Source organism: Paroedura picta, chromosome 6 (assembly GCF_049243985.1).
Source record: "Paroedura picta isolate Pp20150507F chromosome 6, Ppicta_v3.0, whole genome shotgun sequence".
Classification (NCBI taxonomy): domain Eukaryota; kingdom Metazoa; phylum Chordata; class Lepidosauria; order Squamata; family Gekkonidae; genus Paroedura; species Paroedura picta.
The window spans coordinates 64,828,476-64,853,085 of NC_135374.1; the positions used below are offsets into that span (position 1 = coordinate 64,828,476).

The 24,610-nt window shown below is 40.6% G+C and overlaps 1 protein-coding gene across 4 annotated transcripts in view; it reads right to left on the reverse strand.

Moving 5' to 3' along the window:
- Positions 1-24,610, reverse strand: part of KDM6A (lysine demethylase 6A) — a 177,149-nt gene that overhangs the window by 64,472 nt on the left and 88,067 nt on the right. For all 4 annotated transcript variants that reach the window (XM_077342853.1, XM_077342850.1, XM_077342852.1 and 1 more), the window contains exons 7-11: positions 19,364-19,418; positions 18,752-18,786; positions 14,606-14,699; positions 4,929-5,055; positions 2,350-2,448 (exon numbers count right to left, since the gene is read on the reverse strand). In XM_077342853.1, the coding sequence (XP_077198968.1) occupies positions 2,350-2,448; positions 4,929-5,055; positions 14,606-14,699; positions 18,752-18,786; positions 19,364-19,418 (410 nt within the window). The remainder of the gene's footprint in view (positions 1-2,349; positions 2,449-4,928; positions 5,056-14,605; positions 14,700-18,751; positions 18,787-19,363; positions 19,419-24,610) is intronic.

The following is a 24,610-nucleotide window of genomic DNA, read 5'->3' on the forward strand; positions in this document are numbered from 1 at the left end:
TTAAAACAGTTGTCTTTAATGACAACAAATAAAAATAATTTGTCCAGGAGCAGTCAAAGAGGATTGTTTTTTCTCTAAGCTCCATACAACAAACCTCCATTTATATGACTTCCTAGTTCTTGTCTTCCTAGCATTCAAGAGAACGTCATTTATTGCATGGGAAAAGACTAAATCTTTGTCCCATACCTCCAAGCTGCCAAGGTGAAACAAGAAAGGTTGCGATGAAGCAGCCTGCTGAATGTCAGCAGATCTAGTTCCTTTGGAAGCATTAGGAACTGACCTCTAGAAATCTCCATGAGGGTAAGAAACCAAATATGCCAAAGCCAGAAAGGGGCTATAACGATCAATTCCACCTCCTCCCTCCTGGCATTCTTGAACATTGTAAGGGGAGGAAGGCGATAACAGAACTCCCTCACACCTGATCTGAAAAGCAACTCTTAAGGAGCCCTTCCATTTGCAAGAGCGGAATCAAAAATTCCTGGCTTTGTCACTGCATTGTGTTGCAAAAAAAGTTCAATGTTGGGTTTTTCCCAGCCTGCAAATGTCTGATCCACATAATTTTGGATAAGCACGCATTCATGAAAGGTGGTAAGAACCCAGCTGTGCCTGTCTCCCTGTGTGTTCATCTCCCCTGTTTCTAGGGACCAAGTTCTAGGGAGAGCCAGTTTGGTGTAGTGGTTAGGAGTGCGGACTTCTAATCTGGCATGCCGGGTTCGATTCTGCGCTTCCCCACATGCAACCAGCTGGGTGACCTTGGGCCTGCCACGGCACTGATAAAACTGTTCTGACCGGGCAGTGATATCAGGGCTCTCTCAGCCTCACCCACCCCACAGGGTGTCTGTTGTGGGGAGAGGAATGGGAAGGCGACTGTAAGCCGCTTTGAGCCTCCTTCGGGTAGGGAAAAGTGGCATATAAGAACCAACTCTTCTTCTTCTTCTAGGTGGAAAAGGCCTGTATGACACTAGAACTGACTGCTAAGAGCAACTAAAGTCCTGATGCTCAAATCTGGGGTTGTCCCATGGTTTCATATAGCCCTGGTGCCTCAAATATGGCAGTGATGGCTATCACATGGGTGGGTACCTTCTGGCTCACATAATGGACACTTATGGTGCAGTGGTACTTCAGATTCAATCTCCTCTTCTGAAACCAAGATAGCTGGGGAGCTTGGGGTTGGACTTTGCAGCCTGTCTGCAGATTGCTGGATGGTTCTGGCATTACGCTTAGAACTGGTTGTTGAACGGTGAACACTTGTTTGTCCTAATTCTTAGATTTCGCGTTCTTAGCAGGTGGTTCTGAAGAGACCTCTTATCCTGAGGGGACCTCAAACTCGGTTGGATGTCTACAGACATCGAACCCAGGAATGGAGCTGAATGAATAGAATCCAATTTTTTCTCCATAGGGGCTTTCAAGGGATTTGTTTTAAATTTTAGATCAGTGGTTCTCAACCTGTGGGTCACGACCCCATTTGGGGTTGCTTGGCCCCTTCCCCGGGGTCGCCAGGTTGTCCGCTGCAGTGGCAGTGGGCAGCAACAGTAGGCGAGGCGGCAGGCAGTAGGGGCATGTGGTGGAGGAGGAGGCGGCGACAGAGCCATTTAAATGGCTGCCTCCACAATTTTGTGTGTACATGCGCGCTGAGGACGCCACCGCACCAGCCGCTGCTGAGTTGGGGTCATGGACAGGGTAAGGTTGAGAAACACTGTCTTAGATGGTGGCTCCGAAGCCTGTAAAGTATTTTCCCACAACACTGCCTTTAATTTGCTAGCATGATCCCCTCTAGTCTTCATGGTAAAGTTCTTGCAGAACTTACAAGTGGGCATCAAGTGCTCTTCACCCAAATAGAATAGGCAATGCTCATGTTTGTATGTCTGGGACATTTTAGCACTGCATTTCATGCATTTCTTAAACAAGGCCTTTTCGCCCATGAAAAGAAGGAGAAGTCTTCTTACCAAAAAGTTTCTAATTAATGAATAAGAGCAAGCTTCAGGCACAACCAGCTCCTTCAGAGGCATAAAAGGATCTGAGGGTGCTGCTGCATGGGAGCACATGTTCCTGGGGTGGAGTCAAGACTTTGATTTGGTGTGCAGCACCCTCTAGAGACTTTTTAGCTACAAAACCTCTCTGGAGCAGGTGTGAACTGCACAGAAGATTGACTATGAACTTCATATTACAGTAAAAGGGCAAGTGAATGAAAAATGTGATCCAAAATATCCTTATCATTTCACAGGAGGAGTATTCTGCTGAGGAAAGATTAGATTCATTAATGGAAGGAACCTACCTGTTAAGGGAAGATTCCTTTGTGATGGAGGACATGTTTTTATAGAAAAAGTATTTATCTTATAATTCTCTTACCCTATAGAACACCATGTGTCTGCACTTGCTTCTGATTTATCAATAGACTGCCTATAAGATATAAAGGCATCCTGAACTTTCCCAATACTTGAATAGCACCTAAGAGAAGAGACAATTATTGTTAATACAGTAATTAAGAACAAATTTGACAAAGGACTGTTCATAACATTACTGAATCAAGAAAAAATTATTCTCTCCCTCCCAATGTACTAAATGAAAAACAAAATGTTTTATCTACAAAAAAGTGGAGTGATTTTTTTACATATCATGACAAGCGTAAATGCGTAAATAAGGAATTATTGTTAAGACTTACTTAGACTACCACTTCGCTTTCAGCAATCAGTAACATTTTAAAAAACTAGGTGGATTATATATATATATATATATTTAAAATTCAAGTATTGAACCTCATAGCTTTTGAAGTTCAAAGTCTAACAGAAAAAAACATTACCCGCTTTTAAAGAATTTGTTTTTAATTTAACATTTTAAAATTCACAATGATTTACTTTCCATGATCATTGCCCCCTACTCTAAAGGAAAAGCTTGCAGCCTCAACAATAAAGACACAGATAATCAAAATATTTAGAATTAAGCAAAAGGAAACAGCCTATAACTAGAGAAATACTCTAAGATTATCTTTGCTAGAATAAAGTTAACACTGCACAAATGGCTTACTTTTATCCGAGGGGATTCTTTCACAATAAAATTAATCTTATGTTTCTCAGTTTTAAAACAAAAAACACAACAGTACCTATATACAATAAACAGAGTTGCCAACCTCCAGATCCAGGTGGAGTGTGGAACTTTTCCAAAATTACAACTAATCACCAGACTACACAAATAAGTTCTCCTGGGGGAAAAATGGCTGTTTTGGAGGGTGGACTCTATGGAATTATATCCCACTCTACGGACCACTCTTTCTACTCAAAGCATGCCTTTCCCAGGCTCCATCCCCAAAATCTCCAGAATTTCCCAGCCCAGAGCTGGCAACCCTAACAACAGGTCACAATTTTTTTTTAATTGCTGAGGTAGATGGTATTTTTGCAGACATCATACAGCACAAACAGAAGGAAAATATGATGAATCTCAAAGAGACCCACATAACTTGTGATCTATCAAGCTAAACCATGTATTGTGGTCAAGTCCAGGAAAGTGCTAGCTCTACTTTTTAGCTCCCTAGTTAGAAACCAGAGACATCAAACTCCAAATCTCTCCAGTATCACGTCAAGCCAAAATCACCCAAAGCAGGTGGAATAATTGCTAAGATGGTTCTTAAGGCTGGATTTTCAAGACTAATTTACACACTTAGGAGGATGAGAAGGAATAATGTGGTAGAATGCCGTGTACAGCTTCAGAATGCAGGAGCAACACCACATTTTGGAATGCCCTCCTCTGTTCTTTCCAAAGAGAAAGCCAGCACAACATGCAAAAAGGAGGAGTGGACATTGTTCCTGCCGTACTTGTTTTCAGTCAAAGGTGGAAACTATCACCTGCATTTTCAAGTGGTGTATTCCTTTCTAACATCTTCTCCAGCATGCACAAGGTTCAAAAGGCCACAGTATTTAACCTGTTGTAGCAACATTAAGGTTAAAACAGTTGACCCTACCAGCTTGAAGGGGGTAAACACTAAGGCCTCACAAGGTGCTAACCCATATCTTGGCTTGTAGAGGAGGAGAGATGTCACAAATTGCACAATCTTGGAGTAGAAAGATAATTATGGATAGGCTTTGGAACAAATACACTGTCCATATTCACTGCAATACCCAGATGTACAACTTTTTTAATACAAGTTATCTGCTATAGTCAACAATCCATACATGCAACAAATGCAAAAAAACCTTTCATAATGCTGCACTTTTTGCTATACAATTAAGCTGGCATCAAGTATCAGCTGCTTTTCATGTTCAGATTAAATCAAATATTTATCTCAAGTGAGTGAATTGGCAAAATTTCCAAAATGCCACTTTAATATTGGCAGTACTTCTATCCTGTTAGTTTTCTAAGGCAGTGGTCCCCAATCTGCGGGCCGAGGCCCGGTGCTGGGCCCCGAAGGCCATGGCGCTGGGCCGCGGATCCCTCTCCCCGCCCCCCCCCGCAGTAAAAAACTTCCCAGGCCGCAAGCTTGTGGCCCGGGAAGCTTCTTACTGCGGGAGGGCGGGGAGAGGGAATCAGGGCCGCGCCGCGCCCCGTGGGCGTGGCCCACGGGCGCGGCCCCTTTGTGCGGGCGTGGCCCGACACGTGGGCACGACCCACGGGCGCGGCCTGACCCGCGGGCGCGGCCCGTGGGCGTGGCCGGTCTGTGCGGGCGCGGCCCGATGCCCTGCCGGTCCCCAGCCTCGGAAAGGTTGGGGACCACTGTTCTAAGGCAATAAAGTGGTGGAAATACTTGGGATTATGCAAGTCTATTTTTCACAACAAGCAGACGATAGTAGTTCAGGGTTAGGGTGCCTAATTGACTCAAAGCTGCTCAATGCTCCTGCACGTATAAGCAGGGATATGAACCCAGGTTTTCTCATCCTATTCCAATCACTATAACATTAGTCCTATTAAAAAATTCTTATTATATCACTAATTTTTACCTTCCAAGGAAATACCAGGACTGGCCAGAGTTGGGATCTGCCTCTAGAGACTTCTGGAGACACTGAATAGCATAGTTTTCCTTGGTGGCTTTATCTCCTAACTGATCCACTGTATGATGCATCCAGCCTAAGAAAAAAGAACACAAGAACTGAAGATTAATCTAGCAGGACTTGATTTTTTCAGCCTTCTCAGCTTTGATTACTGCATTTTTAAAGAACTTTATCAAACAACATACTTTATATTAGGATTATATAAAAAAGAAATATAAAGCAAAGGCACTATGAAATATTGACTACTAGAACTTCAATTAGAGAATTCCTAGCATATATTTTGCAACTAAACTCTAAGAGTCAAGATCTGAAATCCTATAAAGCATGTTCAATACTTAAAATGACATACATATAACAGAATACTGAAACATCTCTGCACAGAACGAAATTGTTCCAACTGCTTTGAAGGAGGTGGTACTTAGACTGCTGTTAAGAAGCCCTCATTGGACTCTAACATGACTGTGTTGAGAAAGGCATCTGAGTACATTTTCAAGATTTCTTAGAGAATATCTGGACACATTTCAATCCATTTCCTCCAGGCCAGACTGGATCCTGGAGATTTTTGGTAGGGGGATCACTTGGACATGAAATTGGGGTCACTATGGATGGGCAGGCAGTTGTGGGTTCCTGCACTGAGCAAGGGGTTGGACTACATTACCCTCGAGATACTTTCCAATTATATGATTCAGTTTCCAACCACTACAAGATCACCATGGTCACCCTGGCCTTTGCTGGGAAGGGTGTGTATATATGTGACTACCCTGACTTTCTTGGTTTACAACATATCATCAACCACAGATGGTATCATTCTGGACCCACTGTCCGAAACAATCACCTCTGGTACTATATGCTGGTGATAGTTTTACCTGCAAAATGTTTCAGAAGATTGTAATCAGGGAAATGCTACTCAATTCCCTCATATGGGATTCCATTCGTTACTTGTGCTATAAAGTCCCAGAAAATTCCAACTTTACCTGTAATGTTCACTATATGAGAGAGGGCATGCATACTATTCTGAGAGAGGGCATGCAGATATTTGAAGGTGGGTATAATCAATATATACACGAAATGCAGAACTATCTTTCCTTTTGAGTTTCCTGGGGTGATGTGGTAAACTTTCTGAATAGATGTATTCAAAAGGATATTATTATTGTTGTTGTTGTTATATTTGTTGTTGTTATATTTATAGGATGCCTTCCTCCAAGGACTCAAAGCGGCTCACATAAAACAATCCCGATAAAAACCTCAACTCCCTAAAACCAAGTATATCCCCAACATACCAAGATGGTAAAAACTCTCCTGCCTCCAACAGCCATCCATCAAGGGGTTTGCCCAATGGTACAGTGGAGCCCGTGTGGGGCCCATTGATTTTAATCCAGCCTCAACTGAAGACCTGGTGGAAGAGCTCTGGTTTACAGGCCCTGCAGAACTGTGTCAGCTCCGTTACTGCCCTTAGCTCTCCTGGGAGCTCATTCTACCAGGTTGGGGCCAGGACCAAAAAGGCCCTGGCCTGGGTTGAGGCCAGGCATATATCTCTGGGGCCAAGGACCTCTAACAGATTAGTACCCGCCGAGCACAGTATGACCTGAATAAATGCCAATAAACTAAATTTCAATCCATACAACACTGGACTGATTCCAGTACCAGGAGAATGAAGTTGTCCTTTCATTTCTATAGGAGTACTTGGAACCAGATATGCCTTGGCCAGAAGGGAGTTTTTAGAATAGAATGGGAATTGTCATGATTATCTTTATCAAAGACAAGAAAGGAAAAGTATAGAACAGCACTCAATTCCCAGTTAACAAGAATGTATCCATCTGCACTAAAGTGTGATTTGCTATTCCTCATTCCCAAATACTTGGGGCCTCTTGACAGGAATACGGTGCCCCCTTGTTTGTTTATATAAAACATCACTGTGGTGTTATTGGTCTGGATCTGACACACCTTGCTGTGCAGTAAATCTGAGAAGGAATTAAGGGCATTTCAAATATCTCTCAGCTCTAGTAAGTTAATATATAAAGTTGTCTCCACATGTGAACATCTACCTTCACAGTGGGCTTCCCACCCTGACAGGGGTGCATCAGTTGTGACTGTGATCTGAGGAGATTTCACTCCAAAGCATATTCCCCTCAAGAGATTACAATTGAGTGTCCACCATCGTAATTTTTAAATAATTCCTCTCTAGATAGAGAAATTGTGGTTTTGGGGGTGGAGAACAGGGTTGAACACTCTCATAAACAAATTCTGTAAAAGTTACATATTAAGGCAAACACATGGGACAAAAACTCTACTTTTCACTACCCAACAGAGTCTCAAAGTTGCTCACAACTGCCTTCCATTCCTTTCACCACAACAGACACTGTAGGGTAGGTGGGGCTGAGAGAGCTTTAACTGAAAAGCTCTGTAAGAACAGCCCTAAGAAAACTGTGATTACCCCAGGTTCACCAGCAGGCTGCCTGAGTGGGGTATCAAATCTGGTTCTCCAGATTAGAGGCTGCTCCTCTTAACCACCACACCACACTGTCTCCCCTAGCCATCTATGTAAGGAAAGATTGAGTATCCGTTAGCTCTCAAACAGGCAACCACTACTGACATACAATTTGTAAATCCCCTTGGGTTAATAACTAAGCCAAAAGGATGTACATTATATTAGTAGGTGTTAGTCTGGATCAAAAATCATGAATATTTTCTATAATTACTGTGAATGGGAAAGTAACCATCTTGGAGATCCAAGACTGCAAAGTAATTTCCTGGGTGTAGCAATTCTGAAATCAAGGCCAAGGAGACCATCTTAAAGCGTTGTACTTTAATGAAACAATTAAGACCTCTTACATCCAATCCAAAATCGGATATAAACCACCATCCTTTTGATTAATCAAAAAGAACTTGGAATAATAACTAAACTGTGAATGAGAAGGTGATAAACACTGAACTGCCCCCTTTGTGAGTAAAGTTCTTAGTTCAAAGGCCAACACAAAGAAGACATGATCAGCTGCCTGTGCCATTGACTGTAGGAGTAACTGTGCAACCTATAAACAGTAACTCGGTTTAATAATAACAGATAACATCCAAGTGACACTTTGCACCACTGAGGAAGGTAAGAGGCCAAACTTCTTTGAAAGTGGCTTTACGTGGTTTGTCATCTACTATTATGTCAGAAAAGAGGCTTAGATGCCCAAGTATGATCTTTGGACACATGATCATGATTCGATTCTTTTCAGGTTTCAACTTCACAGTTGGTCTGCGGCGAAAAAATTTGAGATGATTGCAAGAAAAATCTCTGCTGAGGAGGCTGAGATGATTGCTTGTAATACGGCCATTGAAAGCCTTGATATGTATAAGAGAATTTCGGTTGGTACTTTGGTCTGTATTGAGAAGACTGTGCTGAAGTTATAGCAAAAGAACATGCTGTCTGCCAATTTTTCTCAATCCAGTGCAGCAAATCATGTGTTCTGGATGGGAAGAGTGAGGTGCCTTTGAAGGGCAAGTCTTCAACTATTGCCCCTGTTTCTAGAGAGAGAACTGAAGACCTCAACCACACATGCCTTTATAATCAGAGAGTCTAATATTTGTGCTGAAACGTCCTCTACATGCTTACCAGCATTCAACTGCTGTTCTTCCAATTTTAATGCTTGAATGACTTTTGACCTTTGATCTTCTGGTAGTTGTTCCAGATATAAGATGACCTTCCCCAATAAGAATAGCTGGTATGCAGGCAAAATGGCCTGTTAGCTATCCTCAAATTTAATGAGGAATTGGCATACAATTTTTGTCTTAAAGCATCAATCATTTTCCCTTCCTTGTCAGTTGGAGAAGAATAGGAACCTAGTTGCACATCTGGCTTGCATCTCTTTAACAATTAGTGAGGATGGAGCCGAGTGTGTGAACAGAAATGGGTAGGTATCCTCGTGTACTTCATGCATATTTTCTACCCTGCATGGTGTGACAGGGATAGAGGATGGCTTCAACTAGATCATATTTGTCATATCCAATATGCCCTCAGTTAACTGGCCATGGATCTGGGAGTGGAACAAAGTAATTGGCAAAAAACTGATATAATTGATTTTGTTAATTTTATTATTTTATTATTATATATTATATATTAAATTATTGACAAATGATGCTCTATGTATGTTTATGATTTTAAATGTTGGAAGTCACCCTGAGCCAGCATGCTGGGAGGAGTGGGGTATAAATTGAAAAAGAAACAAGCCTTCTTGGCTTGGTTTTATTGGGTCCTAATTTCTTATCGAGTTGCCTGGCGATGGTTCCAATGTGAAATCAAGAATGGGTAATGGATATCCTTTCTTTATGCTCCTTGAAACCATAGGACATTGGTACCAGGCAGGTATGCCCAGCATATGGGTGTTTTTTATAGCCTGTGCCATTAGTCTGGACCACTGGATTCATGGCTGGATCTGAGGGTTTGGCCATTTGGAACTTTTAATGTTGGAAATGAGAACAACCTTCCAAAAAGCAGAAAACAATGCACAGGTCACACCACTTGAAATCCATGGATCCAAAAAAACAAAAACAAAAACAAATAGATCTGAAAACATCAGATCCAGGAGATTTGGATCCAAAGCCTGTGAAGGAACCAAACATGCATTCTGCTCTACACCCCCAGTTTACCTGCCTCTACCAGGGTCCCTTCAGCACAATTACCAGAAACTCCAGGTCCACCTTTTCAATAGACTCACTTGAAGCCATAGTGATAGGAACTGTGTTCTAAAGACAGCCTATAGGGATACTTTATCAGGATACCACACACACACACACACACACACACACACACACACACACACAATACCTTTATTGGCATAAAGCAGATTAGCAAAATGAACAGAGTTAGTCAGGATACATCAATCAGTTTAAGTTTAAAAACTGAAGACAAAAATTCAGCCATAATAAAGGTGACATCGGCATCCTTATCGCTCAACAAAAATTGGCAGATCAGGTCTTTTGAATGATTTCTCCATTTGGGTATAAGAGGTATAACATTCCTTCACTGGACAATAAACAAGTGACAATCCAGTAAAATATATTGCATGGTGTCAAGAGTGTTTAATTCACAGGGACATAGTCTATTTTCGAAAGGAATCTTGGCAAATCTCCCTTGTAATACTTTGGATGGAAAGGCGTTGAGCCGCGCAAGCGAAAACACTCTGCAATAAAGGGGATTTCCCAAGTTATAGAAATAAGCCAGCATTATCCCATGCTTCACTTGGAGACCAAGAGCACGGGGAGAGCAAATTGCCAGAACAGTAGGATGGACTTTTTGGAATATCAGGATACCTTGAATATATATGATTGTAAAACAACAATAATGTTACATTTTAAGATTGGATAATCTAAGAAAAATTAATTAAATGTTTTATTGGGTGATCTGATCATAGATGGGCCTGGAGGGAGTAGGGAGGGGCCCCAGGTGTGCACGTACACAGCTATGCTTCCCAACCATATTCCACATGATTGTACCACTTATGGGGTATCTTGAAGACTAAAGAATGTGTCAGGGGTATCTCAATGGCAAAACAATTGAGAAAGTCTGATTTATACCCTGCTTTTCTCTCCAACGAGGCCTCAAAGCAGTTTACAACACTGCTATACTTTCTACTGGTTTACCCTCACAAAAACCACTCTACATATCTATAAGAATGCCTCACTCAATATGTTCCACTCATCTGAGCAAAGCCTTGTCTAGGCAAAAACCTACAAATGAGTAATATAATATCAATAATAGCTTGTACCCAAGCATCCTCTATTGTGCTCCAACCACTGGAATATCCATACCTGATAAATTCAGAAAGGCTATCACACTTTTTATCATTCCACAGAATGTGCAAAATAGAATTGTTCATAATGGGCTTTTATAAAGGAAATATTGTCATAATTCATGACTGAAATTTAGGGAATTTTGTTTGTTGTACATACCATACTGTTTAACTGTTTCTCTAATTTTGTAATGCAATTCTCCCCCAGAGGAGGAAGACATCTTTGGATGATTTCCACCCCTCACTTCAGGGAGGCAGAAACTGTCCCCCTCCCTTCCTACTTCCTGTAGTGGGTGTCTCCCAAATCCCCAGTTTGTTTCCTGCCTCAGCTAGAGAGAACAGTGTTCTTTTCATTTCTTTTCATTCTTAACTTTTTTCTATATTACTTGTTTCTGTATAAATTTCTTACACTCTACCCTTCCCTCTCAAAAAAAAAATTGCTCCTCTTTGCTGCCTTTACTGAATGTGACAAAATTTGCTACTTGAGAGGGGGGCAGGAATTCACCTGTGATGGCAGAGCAAATGGAGGTCTTCCTATTGGACAGATTTACAAACTTCCAAGGCTTTGGAGCTAACAGGGTCAAGCAGGTGCACTCTCTGGGACTGTTCCGAGCCTGCTCAGAACTGGAATCTCAGAGTGCATGGCAAAATGCACCAAAAGACGCATCAGACTCCTTGCGAGGCATGAACTTCTAGTGGATATCTTGCTTCATCTGCAGAGCGCACTGAGGTATTGAGGGGACCCAAAATGGTGGTGGTGGTTGCGGAAGTCATGCCAGGGCAGAGCTCTCCTGAAGGAAGCATTAAGGCCACTGGGCAATTCTTCTATTTCCTGAATTACTAGAATCAATTGACATTCCATTAGAAATGAGGTACAGTTGATATGGTAGGCCTTTGGCCATAGAAATAGGGGGTTAATTCGAGGTGGGCATTATAATTCAGATGCTCCCAGCCTAGGCACTCATGATGCACAAAGGCAGTTTATATGTGCAGATTTATCCCTTACAGTCAAGAGGCAAAGATCAGTGATTCTAATTCTAAGGTTGATACAGAATTCGTCTCACATGAGGAAGTTGAGATGAACATAGAGTTGCCTGCGCCTCCAATATGTAAGAATGGTGTCATACCAAGATATAGTCAAAGAAGAGACTGAAAGCTGCCTTCAAGCCTTCCTCTCGATCCAACAACTCATTCCAGTGGAGGAGTCAGAACAGACGTAGGTCTTAGAATCAGGCCATAGCTCCTTTTGCAGTGGGGGATACATTTCCAGGTTTCCCAGAGGTACACACAATGTTAAAAGCTACAGATAATTAAGTTCCATTAAGGCCTGTACACAGTGGGGAGCCCTTGGGGGCAGGTGTGTGCACCCTTCAATGAAATTTGGGAAAAAGCAAAGACAGAGAGTCACTACAAGCAGTGACGCAAAGATATGCACCCAAATTTCAATGCTCCAAGCATACGCACACAAAAAAATGCTTTCACTCTTTGCTGAGTAAAGAATTCAGAAAGATGACAAAGGTCTGTAACCGCCATCAAACATTTTCTGACAATTCTAGCCTCGGAATCAATCCCAGCGGAAGAGGGAATATCAGGTCTATGTTAAATTTTCTTCACTATGCCAAAAAAGGAACAGAAAATGGGCACTCTATGAATTCTCAAGTTCTTCAAACATTCTAGGAGATTAAGGAAGTCTTGAGTGGAAACACTATGTTCTTTTGCAGAAGCACTGTAGGAGAGGGAATTTTCCTTCAGGAGACCAATTCTCACATGCACACCAATAGGACCCACAGGAGACTTCTGAGATTCTTCATGGAGAATTGACACATCCAGGAGCCCATTACCCTTTGGCTTCTTCTCAGTTATATCAGTGGTTCCCAAGGTGCTCGTCTGGTTGGCTTTATCAGGGACCAGAAAGTGCATGTCAACTTTTATTCTGATGATTCTCTAATCAGGATTCCAATTATGGCACCGGCTATATCAGACACAAACAAGAGTATTTAGACTCTGTAAGACTGGATTCCTAGTGAACCACCTGAGGAATTCCCTAGCTCCAGCATATCACCCATATTATATAGGGGTACTCATAGATTCCTGACAGGAAAAGTTGTTCACGATCCAGAAGAGAATGGCGAAAACCAGCACTACTGGTTGCTCAGAGTGACGTGTCTCCAACTCATGCTCCCAGTAAGCCTAATGGGTCTGCTCATCTCAAATCCAGACCCAGCCACAGTGAGGAAGATTTCACACAAGACAGTAGCAATATTTTTCTTTGTCCCCTCTGTTTGTTCTCAAATGGATCGGTCCCTGTAGGTCTGACCAGGTGAACAAGGGGATCAGTTAGCACTAAAGGGAAGATATTCCTTGATATTACAGAAAGTGGAGAACTTTACGGTTCCCAGTCTTAGGGGCTGAGGAGTTGTAGTCAAAGGAAGACTGGCACAGGAACATGCAGTTGAGTCTCTAGATCCTAGTGATGATTATTTCAGGTCAACACAGCACAAGGACTGACTAAGGTGGAGACAGGCTCTCTTAGGGCAGAGCACATTTAGGGCATCAAGCTTTCCCAGGCCTCCTGGCTGAGCAGACAGCTGCCAGTGGACAGTGGACACTTAAGAAAGATGTCTATCAGATGGTGCTGACAGTCTTTGGTTGTCCAGTGGTAGACTTGCTCATGCCTAAGGCAAGCAACCAGGTTCTGTATCATGGAGTGGAGAATACTCATGCTGCCATCACTCAGGCTGGAGGGTCTACTGTACACTTTTCCCCAAATGCAGATTCTTGCTAAGGTTCCCAGGAAAATCAGGCTTCCACTAGCATAGGTAATTCTAATAGTTTCATTCTGGTCACGCAGGCAGTGAATTCTACCATAGCACAGTGGAAAGTTAGGGATCCCTTCCATCTTCCAGATAAGATGGATCTTCTTCATCAGGGTCCACTTTGTCATTCAAGCCCACACTGGCTTCTTCCAATCTCATGGAGACTCAGTGCTTGCAACGCCTGAAGAGAGGCTACAGTGCAAGGGTAAAGGATACCATATTGGTGGCTAGAAGGAAGTCCACCAATGGGATTTACGAGTATGTTTATAAATTGTGTGTTTATAATTTATGTAATTCACTTTTAATCTCAAAGAAAAAAATAGACAATATATAAAGTAAATTAACCAAAATTCTGAAAATACATTGTTAAAGGTAATCCTATATAACATGAGGTTGCTAACCAGAAGCTTCAGTGTTAAAGGAGATGATATATCAATCCAGCTCCATTGAGCTGTAAATACCTACCGACAAAAGAAAGACAATGGAGAAAAGTGCCGCTTCTTTCTTTTAAGCCATTAAGCAAGTAGCTTGGAATTTGCTCCACTCAACCAAATTGAGACAGACCGAAATGGTTTAATTCCACCATCCAGAAAGAAAACTGCTGTTGTATTCTATTAGGGATATGGTAGTTACGATGATAGCTGCTTCCAACTAATGCCAACTTTTGTTCATTATTCTGGCAGGTATTTAACATATCTGCACAACTTTGTCGTTTGTAACTTTAGACCCAAAATTTAGGTAAAATAAAAAATTAAGAGAGGTAAGCATAGAGCAGCTAAAACATTTAAGTTTTACATTTATATATGCTAACTTTATTTTTAAGATTTCATAGAAAAATAGGCTAATATAGATGGTAATAAATACAAGCAAAAATCCAGTTTGGCCCCCAATGCTTAGATTGTAAACAATACCCTTTTAATGGAAAATTATGATATTTTTAGTTGGGGAGATTGAAATGTCTTGTCAGTGTAACAGATTGCTCAAAACAAAACCACACCATTTTATATTTATTTTTCCTCGACAGTCTTTTACATACCTAACTGCTGTAACACAGTTGCTTTCACTTGTGCAGGAAGATTTTCAGTCTGTAAAAGTTGTTCATAAGCTTCCTTTGCAGAGTGATATTTTCTCTTAAATAACAGCAAAAAACAAATTATAACTTTAATTTATAAGCTCAGGCAAACAAGTACTGTAATTAAAAACAGAAATGAATATTAATGATAGTGTCCGCACTACTGCTTTCACCAATAAAACACCAGCATCGACACAATTAACAGAAAAAAGAACACTCAATTCAGTTTTATTTAGTCTTATGAATTGTAGGTCTATCATTTCTCTTGATTTTGCTGATTGGGATGCTATACTATGCTAATGCCTGTGGTATTTACCTCATAAAGTGTACCTGAGGGACCGCCTCCCTGCCTATGCCCCTAAAAGAGCTCTGCGCTCTACCGCCACCAACCGGCTAATGGTCCCTGGCCCTAAAGAAGTCCGCCTGGTCTCGACCAGGGCCAGAGCATTCTCTGTCCTGGCCCCCACCTGGTGGAACGAGCTCCCGGAGGAGATCAGGGCCCTGACGGAGCTTAAACAGTTCCGCAGGGCCTGCAAAAAGGAGCTCCTCCACCTGGCATTTGGTTGAGACCAGGCACAACCAACAGCGAATGAAGGGCCCCCGCTCCCCCCCCCGCTCCTCCCCCTTCCTCCCAGAACTCCACCAGAGCGCTCTGGACCTGTTGTGGTATTGTACCGTTCCATCGTTATATTATTTTATTATATTGTTATACTGTTACATTCTGTTATATGGTTACAACCACTGTTATTAATTACTGTATGTATGTTTTAACGAAGACTGTTTCATGTATCGTTGACTAGTTTTAATGTAAACCGCCCTGAGCCTTCGGGGAGGACGGTATATAAATCTAAATAAATAAATAAATAAATAAATAAATAAATAAATAAATAAATAAATAAATAAATAAATAAATAAATAAAATTTAGAATATCCACATTTTACTCCCAAATGGAGGTGTAATTGATATAGGTTGCTAAAGAAAACAAAATACTAAAGAAAATCAATGAGACTCTTTAAATAGGACACTAGAGATAATGTTATTCAACTAGTTGTGAAGTGATACTAATACAATGTCTTTTTCTGTGTCTTTTTTAGGCTGCGGACCGGTGGGGGGAGGGCAATCTGGGTGCAGCGCATGCGTGGCTGCCCATGCACAAATGCGCATGCACGGCAGGTCCACGCATGCGCATTTGCGCCACGAGTGGCCGCAAACAAGCATGTGCAGCACTTTCGCACGTGCGCATTTGCGGCCGTGAATGGCACAAACGCTTATGCGCGGACCTGCCGCGCATGTGCATTTGCGCCAGCGGCCACGCTTCCCTCTCCCCCCCTCCCGCAAAAAGAAGCTTGCCAGGCCGCAAGCTAATCAGGCGCTTTGGCGGCCAATTTGCTTGCAGCCTGGGAAGTTTCTCATCGTGGGGGGGGGGGAGCCACGGCCCGGTGGTTGGGGACCACTGTTCTGGAGACTCCAATTAAAGCACAAAGCATAGAAAAATCAACAGAGAAAAATATACGAAGAATGCGAGGACACTATTTTCCTCTCTTTGTAGAAGAGATTTTAAACAGTTGCAAGTTGTCTAACAACATCTGCCTTTTGAGAGCAGCACTGCAAAAACTAAACAGATGTCACATGTTTATTATGCGCTTGATTGATACTAAGGCCAAGAGACTGACTGAATCATCACAGACCGTGAGATCTAGCCATTAATACAGTGTTTGTATGAATCAAGGTCTACTGGACTTTAAACTGAACTGCAACAGCAGCCACCCCAGCTGAGATGGTGCAGACCTTTCAGGAGAAACTGTCCCCAGCATCTGCATGCTTCCCCACTGCATGCATATGTGGTTGGGAGGTCTTGTCCTATGATATGGTTTAAACCACACCACAGCAGAAGCTGTTCTCAGGATCTGTGTGCAGCGAGGTCTCTTGCCACTGCACACAGACCTGAGAGCGAATAGCGGGATCCACGAACTCTCAGCTCCTGCTAACCCAGCTGATTGGTACAGCTGAGTTTGGCCAATCACTGAATAAAAGTAAAAAAAAAAATTGCTTTTATTTAGGCTCAGCTATAACCGTAGCCAATCAGATCAGAGATCTGTAATCAGCTTAAATAATACCCTCAAAATACTGGTAAGGTATTTTTTTTGGTATGGCTTAGCCGAATACACATCCGAATTACATAGCCGAATTAGAAAAGCACAAGTAAACTAGGGGGGAAAGTAACATAAACAAACATAGTAGATGATATTCTAATTACATATATGAATATGTAGGCATAAAACAATTAGTTTCCAATCTGTAACAGTTTTTAATTAGGAACTTTAGGACAACAATATGATTGTTTCTACATTACTGCATTAATATTAATTGTATTTTCTTCAAGTATGGTATGCTTAAGCAAGTCACGTATGATAAACTAAGATCAAGATCCTTTTCAAGTTTCTTTTAAATATCTAATGGGGTGAACTAAGAGGACATGACAATTTAATCTGTCACAAATAGAGTATTCTGAGAATAATACAAATACGGTTACTATAATGGGATTTACTATAATGGGATTATAGAGGTTTACATTTTTGTCCCAATGTAAAAGATATAAAAAGAATATAAATATTTTGGAGCAAATTATATGCTAGATTTTATTTTATATTTTAAGACTCACTGAATCTAATAATAAAGTGAGGCAAGTCAGGCTTTATTATGCACCAGAGGGTGTCCTCATGCCCTCAAAACACATCTGTAAGATAACAAAAGAAAACTCCTGAAATTGCTTGATGAGGCAGGGCATGGTCTAACTGACATAGAATGCTGAGAGCTTCTAAATAAATTAACGTTGAGGAAGAGGAAATGAGTTTGTAGAAGCCTCCAACTGAATCTTGGATATCTGCCCCTCCCCCTGCAGTACAGTTCCTTGTAATCCTCCTTGTACTTAGTGACTATAAGACAATATTACCTACAGCAAGCTTCCTTGACAGTCCTGAAAGGGTTTCCCAAATTGGTGGGAGTTAATTTATATATATATATATTTTTTAATTTTGTTAAACATTTATTGGGTGATATGACCATATAAGGGCACATCAATGTGCCCACCCCTCCCAAGTTGACCGATGATGAGCCTGGAGAGGTGTGGGAAGGGAAGGACCCGTGGCAGGGAATGTACACAGCTATGCTTCCCAACCTTATTCAGCACAATTGTGTAATTTCTGGGGTTTCTTGAAGCCTAAACACCGTTTCAGAGGTTTCTCAACAGTAAAAAAGGTGAGAAAGCTTGACCCACTGTATGGCATACAGAGCAAACAAAATGTTTCTATTTTTCACATGAAATTAATATAAAACAGTAACAAAATTGGTGGTTCTATCTCTTGTCTTACACAGAACCTTGGAAAAGAAAGGATGATATCCTGGCTCACTTTCAAAGTGTAAGAGGTATTTCAAGGAATTTTTTTTTAAACCCCACATAGTAAGTAGGATATCACTTCACTGATTCTTGGTTTGCAAGGGAGGTACAGCAGCTGAAATACAATTTCTGTATTTTGCCTCTGGTGGCGGAGTTATATCCCAAAACAGAGGGAGGACAATCTCCCCCCCCCCCCCGCAAAAAACCCTGTTTCCATATAAAGGAAAATAGGGTTATGGTTTCCTTGCTGTATGGAGCTGTACTGAATATTGACTCATTTTGATTTTCATTGTGAAAAACTGATGGTCAACCTAGCAATAAAACAGAGAATTTTTAATGTTTAAAAAATCCTGTTTGCTGTCTTATTTCTACCATCCTATTCTTACTTTGGCAGAGGTTTTCCAAGAGGGGAAAACCTTTTTAGAGTTTGTTTCATCTATCCAGAGTGATCTCAGCCAATCATGGATCACTGAGTAGATGGAGTTCACCAGAGTTGGTTATGTGCTGACACCAGAGAAGACAAATATAGCCCATTACAACCAGGGAAATACTTTTTGAATAAATGACCTGTGGTACCATTTTCAAAGCAATCAAAATGTTGCTGTGAAAAGGACAACGAATACTGCATAAAAATCACTCTTGTCAACTCAGCCTTACTGTCAAGATTTCATACCAAATTAGATTTAACAACCAAAATGTGCTTAACACTTACCTGGGTTTCATACAAGTGGGCAATGTGAAACCGAACTGCAAAAGTAAGAAAGATATAAACAACAGTAAAGTTCAAGGGGAATAAGTATGAAGTTGTATATATGCATCTATTTATAACCCTATGTCTTTCTGTATATACACTAAATTGGCAATGCCATATAGAAGGAAAGGGTTTCCTCTCAGACAACAGATGGACCTATCCTTTACACACAAAAAAAGTTTCAAATGGTTCCAGACTCAAACACTCATGAACGTCCAGATTTAAATTAAATTGCCCCAAATGGAGCACCATTTCATGCATCCACTCACTCAGACTGGAACCAGAAACCACTCCTATATTCATTTATTTCCCCCAAAACCTCCAAAAACTGTGGTTGCATACATATAGCCATGGAATTTATTGGATGATCTTTTGCAAATTTGGTCCGACTGGCTTCCAAATTGTGTTACTTGTATCCTAATTTAAATCTTTTAAAAATTAATTATTTTGCTTTGAAATTATTCTATACGTTGCTACCTTTGCTGCCAATATTGGTAGAAAGAGCTGGTACAGATGCTTAAACAAAAAAATGTAACAAAATACAAATATAACAAGCTCTTGTCAACTACTTACTTTCAGCATTAGACAAAGTGCAAGGATTGCAGTCAATCAAAGCTAACTGAAAATGCTGCAAAATAGAACAGAGAAATCATCTCAGTAATTAAAAAAATAGAAGTTTGCTCCTCCATTTGAAAGCTATCACACATATATTAAAATGATTTTTAAAGACAGCAAAGTATTATGATCTAGTGTGCATCAAGTGACTGAAGTTAACTGCAGTTAAAGCAGATAATCTGTAGCAAATTAATAATCTTTCTAAATCAGTTATTTGAACTGATGCCAGCTCTATACAAAGAGAAGCATGACAGAAATGAAAAAATGTGGAAAATAAAATAGAATCTGAAGCTATATCAGTTATATCTTGTTTATGTTGCCCACTAGTTCAAAAATAAAAAACCCCCAAAGGCAACTGAAATAAAGAACAGAATATATTGTATTCTGGTTTTCTGAAATGTGTAAGATTGAAAGAGAAAGGGGTTATGCGAAGCCCCTTGTCCAATCACGCAGAGTACCTACCACCCTCTACAACCTCTCTGCTTCAGGTTATGGGTTATACATAGTCATAGTCAAGATGTCATACTCGTCAACATTCTTGTCTCTTTCAAAATCCACAGGGAGTCGTAAGTAACTGATATACATTCACAGACAGAGTAGCCCAGACTCCTTTAATAATCAGCCCTCAATCACATCGTTGGGATTTGGGCTCAAACAATATCACACTCACTCTCTGTCACCATTAATTTATATCCTATATTTTTATTTATTTTATGTATTTGTTGAGTTTCTAGGCTTCCTCTCTCCAAAATGGTCTTGAGGCAGCTTATAATAGATAAAAATCCTAATCCCAATACAATATAATTCTTAAAACCCAAATGTATCCCCAGGAACCAGGGATCACAAGAGATGGCATTCCCAGTTCCATCCCAACTCAGATGGGATACAGTCTGGGCAAGCCCAGAGAGAGTGATTTAGGCTGGGGGGGGGGATTTAATCATAAGAGTGTAGCCCCTAGCCTCAACTAAATGCCTGGTAGAAAAGCACCATTTTACAGGCTCTTGAGAACTTTGGGAGTTCCATAAGGCAGTGGTCCCCAACTTTTTTAATCACTGGGGACCAGTCAATGCTTGCCAATTTTACTGAGGCCCGGGGGGGGGTAGTCTTTTGCCGAGGGACTTGCCGCCGCCTGAGCCACTGCTCCACTTGCTTTCCCGCCGGTGCCCCTGACTTCCTGCTGCCCACTGGGGGGCGCTGCTAGCAGCAGCTGCGTAGTGCCATGCCGAGGGGGAGCCCCAGCCATGGTGGCTGCCAGAAAGCACCAAAGGTGAGCCGGCGGCAGAGTGGCAGGGCAGCCCCCGAGGCAGCAGCCAGGGAGGAGGAGGAGGATCCACGGCCCGGTACCTGTCCCCGGACAGGGGGTTGAGGACCACTGCCATAAGGGACCAGATCTCCTCTGGCAGCTCATTCTACCAAGCGGCAGACAGGGCCTTTTCGGTTGACGTCAGGCACACTTCTATGGGGCTGGGGACCAACAGCAAATTGGAATTTGATAATTGAAGTGCTCTTGGGGGGGGCATATACACTAAGGCATTTGGGTCCTAGACTACACCTTAAATCTGATTCAGAACTCAACCAGCAACCAGTGCAACTGCTGGAGAACAGGATGAATATGGATTCTCCACAGGATCGTTGTTAAATTGTGTGTGTGTGGCTTCCTTTCCCTTAGACATGTAGCCCACAAGCTTAATGAAACCAAGACACATTTATAAGAACAAATCCTCAAGGAAAGGGTTTCCCAAATTGGTGGGAGTTAATTATTATATATAGTGTACTGCAGGGGGAGGGGCAGATACCCAAGTTTCAGTTGGGGGCTTCTACAAACTCATTTCGTCTTCCTCAACTTCCACTAAACTTTGGAACTGTCCAACAACAGGGATCCTTTGGTTACAAATTTATTGCTTCCAGACTGTTCCAAGCAGCTGTTTTATAGTTCCCCTCAGATAGAACTCTCTTTTCACCTCAGCACTTAAGCTTTCTACATGTCTTCCGGTAATCCGTAACTGTAGTTTCTCAACTGCTCTACTTCCAAGTCTCCTCTGTTTTTTATCTTCCTGCTATAATGGGCAAGGTCATCTCCCACCCCCTCATTTTTTTCTCACTAACTACTCTTAGGGAGGGGCTGAACCTAGAATTTGCATTACATGCTAATTTTATAAATACCAGTGGAGGAGGGTTCCCATAATTGCTGAAGTTTCATCCCCTAATGGGGTATCACATGTCCTAAAATGTGCCAAATTTGAATATCTTAAATAAACAGTAATGCTTACGTATACCAAGTTTGACCTATGCAGTTGATAAATATCTAAAACCACAGAAATAGTTTGTGGTATAGAAAGGGGGAAACCTCACGCACTTAAGGAAGATGGGAAGTCTTTCCCAGCATGCTCACAACACAGCTTGGTTTAATAAACAAGCTTTGGAAACACACAAATTACTCTAAAGATCACATTAATTAAGGAGATAGTTCCAGATTATACTTTTTATAACCACAGAAATATTTAGATTTTTAGACGTTTTAAAATGTTACAACATATCATCATATCATTAGTATTCTCAATAATAAAACTAGACACCAATACCTAACATTACTAGTGCAATAACAGCCAATGATACGTAGCCATCTTCAAAACATGTCAGTGGAAAAGCAGGAGCAACTAATTACATGCAAACATAATTTAAGGTTCAGAGTAAGTAACTGATATTCACTTACTCCATCAGAATTCTAACATGCTAATGTTTTATATAGTACGCAAACCCATACTTCTGTCATATAAATGAAACACTACTATCAGGTATTTTACAAGTTTTCATTAAAATTATTAACATGATGATCTATCAAGGCAATGTACAAAAATGCAAACTGAGATTTTTTTTTAAAGGTGCTACAACAATTAATGTATTTCGACACTCACAAAAACAAAATAGTTCATGCACTAACAGCTTCATTCCTTGGTTACAATTGCAACACTAAAAATGAATTTCTAACAAGACTGCATTTAAAAAATACATATATAAACTTTTAATCTTGCCAATGAAAGGATCAGTCATACTAGTGTTACTAAACATTTAGATAACAATCAGAATTAAAAATGGAACTTTAATATTTCTATAGTCAGAGATACTAATAAAATGCACAAACTCATTTTAACAAGAATATTCTATTAATTATAGCCAGTCTTACCACACCATATTGCTGCATATAATTCCAAAGTCCCAAAACAACAAGAATTACAAAACATAAATGTTCTCCAAAATCTTTTTATATAGCACATGATAAAATTATGCAGCCAACCAAAGATATGAATGTGGGTAATACTATTAATAAAACATCCATATTTGTCTGGGTACACATATGCAAATGAATCATCATATATATGTAGAACAATCCTGGAAAGTCAGCTGAATTTAGAATGGATTCTTCTTCTGAGGTATTTAATAATAAAAATGAACAAAAATTCTTTGTCAAAATGTAACCAAATATCTATTATTTCCAGCATTATAAGCTACAAAAACACCCTATTAAACATCCAGCTTCTAATCACTGCAGCAAACCAAAGCTAGCAAACATCTGCACCTCCTACAAATATTGCAGCACTGAAGCTGGCTACTGCTGTGTGAAATAGTTATTATGCAGGAGAGGCAACAGCAGTATAGAGATGATACACAACTCCTCAAGGTAGACATTCATCCACAGAAACTCAAATAATGAGTAGGAGGATTTAACTAACGAATCAGAATACTACAAAATGGTAAGATATCACATAGCAACCAACAGCATAGCAGCCAAAGATAACATAGTTTGATTTGTAAGAAACTAAGATCTCACATTTAATTAGGAAATACTTTTTTGTCAAAGGATTTGACTGCTGATACAATTGTAACAAAAGTTGCTCATGTGACCTTTACAGATAATGAATCTGCAGTGCTTGGGCATCAAAGACACAAACATTCCCATATGTAGACAAACAATCTCTATGAGGTGCACATGTTTTACAATCTGCTCAGGGCTAGTATTCTCTAATTCTCAGTTATTCTATAATTCTTCAACTTCATTTAACGATACTTCAACAACACCATTAGCAGTTATTCAGAATACTTTCCAGACACTTTGCTACATGGAGGCTCTGGAATTTTATTTCCCAGTTTCCCAAAGATAATTTAAGAAGGCTGCATTATATTTTTACAAAACCTTACAAACACAACAATTTTTAAATGAACTTACCACAATACAAGTCTTATCCCAGCTGAGTTTAACTCTCAGAGATAGTTTTTCTAATGATGTGACCTAGGTGTGATGCCTGATCCTGAAACAGCCTTTTGTTTCAATAACTAGGACATGGAAAGCCTTGCGTAATCAAAGTGCTGGCAGACAGCCAAGACTCCATCTGACAGGCATGCTGAAGGCAAGGGTGAGAGGATGTACAACGCATGCTGCTAAATAAACTAATTAGTTTACTCTCTAGAGTTCTTCAAAATCAGAATTCATCCTCTTTTTTTAAAATAAAGGATTGTAAGGCACAAATACCCTCTTTTACCCCCTCATGCATAATCAAAACAGAAAAATCTAAATGAAAATAAGGTGAACAAGGCACTTTGTTTATCTAATATGAATGAAACAAATCTGGTCTACATAAGTACAAACAGACCAAATGTTCTTCTCATACTGCAATATTTCACTCCTATAACTATAGTAAAAATGTCCGGGCAATAATTTTGTGGAACACAAGTAATTATTAATTGCGCAATGAAATACTGAAAGAAACTAAAATATCCATTCCAGTTGGGCTTCTGCCCTGACCATGGGGTTGCAATGGGACTGGTCACCATGATGAATGATATCCGACAACAGATGATCCAAGGCTGGTCAGCGCTGCTAGTGTTGCTTGATTATACAGCAGCATTTGACATAATAAACCATGAACCTCTTGTTTGCCGCCTGGATTACACAAGAATCCAAGAGACTGGCTTACAATGTGCTACCTCCTTTCTTGTGGTCAAGATCAAAGGGTTGCAATTGGTGAGGATCAATCACACAACTACCAACTTCCTTGTGGAGTTCTGCAGTGTGCTATTCTCTCCCCAACTTTATTTAATATCCTTCTGTGTCCTCTTGCCTATCTAGTTGGGAACTTTGGGCCTGTGTATCATCAATAAACGGATGAAACCCAGTTCAATCTCCTGATGGACGACCAACCAGATGCC